Source organism: Pelodiscus sinensis, chromosome 1 (genome assembly GCF_049634645.1).
Source record: "Pelodiscus sinensis isolate JC-2024 chromosome 1, ASM4963464v1, whole genome shotgun sequence".
In the NCBI taxonomy this organism is placed as follows: Eukaryota; Metazoa; Chordata; order Testudines; family Trionychidae; genus Pelodiscus; species Pelodiscus sinensis.
Genome location: NC_134711.1, coordinates 127,772,517 through 127,776,420, shown reverse-complemented (window position 1 = coordinate 127,776,420; position 3,904 = coordinate 127,772,517). Strand labels below are relative to the sequence as shown.

General features: G+C 48.3%; 1 protein-coding gene across 2 annotated transcripts; it reads left to right on the top strand.

Moving 5' to 3' along the window:
• Positions 1-666: 666 nt before the first annotated feature.
• On the top strand, positions 667-2,430 carry LOC142818831 (uncharacterized). 2 transcript variants are annotated; one of them, XM_075900995.1, is made up of 2 exons: positions 667-1,711; positions 1,817-2,430. In XM_075900995.1, the coding sequence occupies exons 1-2, from the start codon at positions 1,345-1,347 to the stop codon at positions 2,410-2,412; spliced, it is 963 nt and encodes a 320-aa protein (XP_075757110.1). In that variant the 5' UTR covers positions 667-1,344; the 3' UTR covers positions 2,413-2,430. The 2 variants fall into 2 exon arrangements, with proteins under 2 accessions (XP_075757110.1, XP_075757100.1); XM_075900985.1 differs by having other exon boundaries at positions 1,814-2,430.
• The last annotated feature ends 1,474 nt before the right edge of the window (positions 2,431-3,904 follow it).

The window sequence follows — 3,904 nt, the reverse complement described above, 5'->3', positions numbered from 1 at the left end:
AAGAGTGAAATGGAAATGGTTATTAAAAGAATAACAAACACACAGCTGAGTGATGGTAAAAGACAACACAGCTATAACTAAAACAAAGGAGAGGGAAGAAGTGGAGCGTTCACACTACCAAGCCCAAAATAATATTTCAAAACAACAACTCCTGCTTTCCATGAGCAATAACGCTTATTTCGAAATGGTTATTTTGAAACAGCAGTTGTGTAGATACTCCACTGCTGCTATTTTGAAATAACTACTCCCCAGATTCATTCAAATAATTACTCCTCAGTGTTTCCTGGGGCTCTAACTCAAGGTAGCGCATCCACATTAGGGGAGCCTGCCTTGGACTAATTTCGAGGCTTCCCTGTAGGATGGACATGCCATTTTGAAATAGTTATTTTGGAAGTTATTATTTCAAATTAAGTTATTTTGAAATAATTTCCAAGTGTAGACATGTCCTGAGTGTGGAAAATCAAGAGCTGCCACTTCTAGGATGGCAAAGAAGAGTAGTTTTGGTTCAAAAATGCCGTGTGAGAAATGAAGAAATAATATTTCACTCTGAGATGGCACCTTACAAAGAGTACTTGGGGGTGGTTCATGGGAGGGAGATTAAAGCGTCACTATCTGTGGGAGGAATGTAACCCACCCACATGAGGGAGAGCAAAGCGACCCCACCGCCGAAGAGGCTACCCGGTGAGAGTACAAGCTGTGGTGTGAGTGTGTGTGTGTGCCTGACTGTTTGAATTTTACAGTTTGAAGTGGTGTGAATTGAGTCTGATTCCAGGTGAGTGCTAGCAGTTTCAGTTTCAGCTTCTGTGGCAGTTGGGACTGAGAGCCTGCCATTGTTCCCTTGATTGCCTCTGATTAGCCTCAGGCTCAGCCTTCCCCTGTGTGACTCAGAAGGGGGCAGGCCTGACCTAGGCAAGCAGGCTTTAAAAAGCCAGAGCAGTGCGACCAGGGGAGCGAAGCGGACAGGGGACTGCAGACAGGGGAGTTGAAGAGGGAGAGCAAAGCGACCCCACCGCCGAAGAGGCTACCCGGTGAGAGTACAAGCTGTGGTGTGAGTGTGTGTGTGTGCCTGACTGTTTGAATTTTACAGTTTGAAGTGGTGTGAATTGAGTCTGATTCCAGGTGAGTGCTAGCAGTTTCAGTTTCAGCTTCTGTGGCAGTTGGGACTGAGAGCCTGCCATTGTTCCCTTGATTGCCTCTGATTAGCCTCAGGCTCAGCCTTCCCCTGTGTGACTCAGAAGGGGGCAGGCCTGACCTAGGCAAGCAGGCTTTAAAAAGCCAGAGCAGTGCGACCAGGGGACTGCAGACAGGGGAGTTGAAGAGGGAGTTGAGCAGAGGGAGTGACTGATGGTGATGAAGACCCGTAGCGCTTGTGCCAGTACTTCTCCTGTCTCCTCCACCTGTGCCTGTATCCAGACAGAGAACCTGAGCATGGATGCCTCTACCCAGGTCCTGGTGTGGTCTTGCTGTATTTGTGGCTTGCAATTCACACTGAGTGATCTCCAGGCTGGGGGAGACAACCATTGTGAAAGGTGCCTGCTGGTGGAATCTCTCAGGCAGCAGGTGGGAGAGCTACAGGAGGAGGTGGCCAGGCTGAGGAGCATTCGAAGCCATGAGGAATTCCTGGACAGTATTCCTGTGGAGTCCACGGAGGTCACTGTCGTAGGATGTGGGACTGTTGACCAGCCACTTATGGAGGAGGCAGTGGTGCAGGGTGAGCACTGGCAGCTGGTTACTTCCGGCAGCGGGCAGTGTTCCACCCCTGCTCCTAACCCTCCCACTGTGTTGTTACATAACCGTTACACTTTACTTTCAGCAGGAGAAAAGGAGTCATCCCCCACAGTGGAGGAGACCAGGCCTTGCACCACCAAGGTTGAGCAGTCTCCTGCCACCACTGCGAGGAGGAAACGTAGGGTAGTGGTGGTTGGAGACTCTCTTCTGAGGGGAACGGAGGCACCCATCTGTCGCCCTGACAGCTCATCTCGAGAGGTATGCTGTCTGCCAGGGGCCCGTATCCGAGATGTTACGGAGGCATTGTCGAGGATTATCCGGCCCTCTGACTACTACCCCATGCTACTCATCCACGTGGGCACAAATGATACTGCCAGGTGTGACACTGAGCGGATCAAGTGTGGCTACAGGGCTTTGGGAGTACGGGTGAAGGAGTTTGGAGCGCAGGTGGTATTCTCTTCTATCCTTCCTGTCAAAGGTAGGGGCCCGGGCAGAGAGAGGTGCATCCTGGAGGTGAATGCCTGGCTGCGACGATGGTGTCGCCAGGAGGGATTCGGCTTCCTTGATCACGGGGTGCTCTTCCAGGAAGGACTGCTTGGCGGAGATGGAGTTCACCTTTCCAGGAGCGGGAAGGCCTTGTTTGGACACAGACTGGCTAACCTTGTGAGGAGGGCTTTAAACTAGGTTTGTCGGGGGCAGGTGAGCAAAGCCCACAGGTAAGTGCTGAATGTGCGGGACTGGGAGATGGGTTGGAAATGGGGGGGACTACGGCCTATAATGGCAAGGAGAAAGGAGGGTCAGGGCACAACAGGGAGGCAAGATCAAATCAGTATCTTAGATGCCTATATACAAATGCGAGAAGTATGGGTAATAAGCAGGAAGAACTGGAATTGCTAACCAATAAATACAACTATGATATCATTGGTATTACAGAAACCTGGTGGGATGGGACGCATGATTGGAATGTTGGTATGGAAGGGTACGGCTTGCTCAGGAAGGACAGACAGGGAAAAAAGGGAGGAGGGGTTGCCTTGTATATTAAAAATGTACACACTTGGACTGAAGTGGAGATGAACGTAGGAGATAGCTGTGTAGAGAGTCTCTGGGTTAAGCTAAAAGGGGTAAAAAACGAGGGTGATATCATGCTAGGAGTCTACTACAGGCCACCTAGCCAGGTGGAAGAGATGGATGAGGCCTTTTTTAAACAATTAACAAAACTATCCAAAGCCCAAGATTTGGTGGTGATGGGGGACTTCAACTATCCAGACATATGTTGGGAAACTAACACAGCGAGGCACAGGCTATCCAATAAGTTTCTGGACTGCATTGGAGACAACTTTCTGTTTCAGAAGGTTGAAAAAGCTACCAGAGGAGAAGCTGTTCTGGATTTGGTTTTAACAAATAGGGAGGAACTAGTTGAGAACTTGAAAGTGGAAGACAGTATAGGGGACAGTGATCACGAAATAATAGAGTTCATGATCTTAAGGAAAGGTAGAAGGGAGACCAGCATAATTGAGGTTATGGATTTCAGGAAGGCAGATTTTGATAAGCTCAGAGAACTTGTAGGTAAGGTCCCATGGGAAGCAAGTCTGAAGGGAAAAACAACTGAGGAGAGTTGGAAGTATTTCAAAGGGACGTTGTTAAGGGCCCAAAAGCAAACAATTCCGCTGTGTAGGAAAGATAGAAAATATGGCAAAAGACCAGCTTGGCTTAACAAGGAGATCTTGCATGATCTCAAAATAAAAAAGGAGTCATATAAAAAATGGAAACTAGGACAACTAACAAAGGATGAATATAGGCAAGCAACACGGGAATGCAGGGGCAAGATTAGAAAGGCAAAGGCACAAAATGAGATCAAACTAGCTACAGGCATAAAGGGAAACAAGAAGACCTTTTATAAATACATTAAAAGCAAGAGGAAGACCAAGGACAGGGTAGGCCCACTGCTTAGCGAGGAGGGAGAAGCAGTAACAGGGAACTTGGAAATGGCGGAGATGCTCAATGACTTCTTTGTTTCGGTCTTCACCGAGAAGTCTGGAGGTGTGCCTAACGTAGTGAATACAAGCAGAGAGAGGGTAAGTTTAGAAGATAGGATACACAAAGAACAAGTTAAAAATCACTTAGGAAAGTTAGATGTCAGCAAGTCACCAGGTCCTGATGAAATGCATCCCAGGAT

Bases quoted from the DNA above. Each gene is read 5' to 3' on its own strand.
- LOC142818831 (XM_075900985.1), top strand. From the start codon at position 1,345: ATGGTGATGAAGACCCGTAGCGCTTGTGCCAGTACTTCTCCTGTCTCC. The intron at 1,712-1,813 runs GTGAGCACTGGC...CTTTACTTTCAG, and splicing joins GGAGGAGGCAGTGGTGCAGG to CAGGAGAAAAGGAGTCATCC.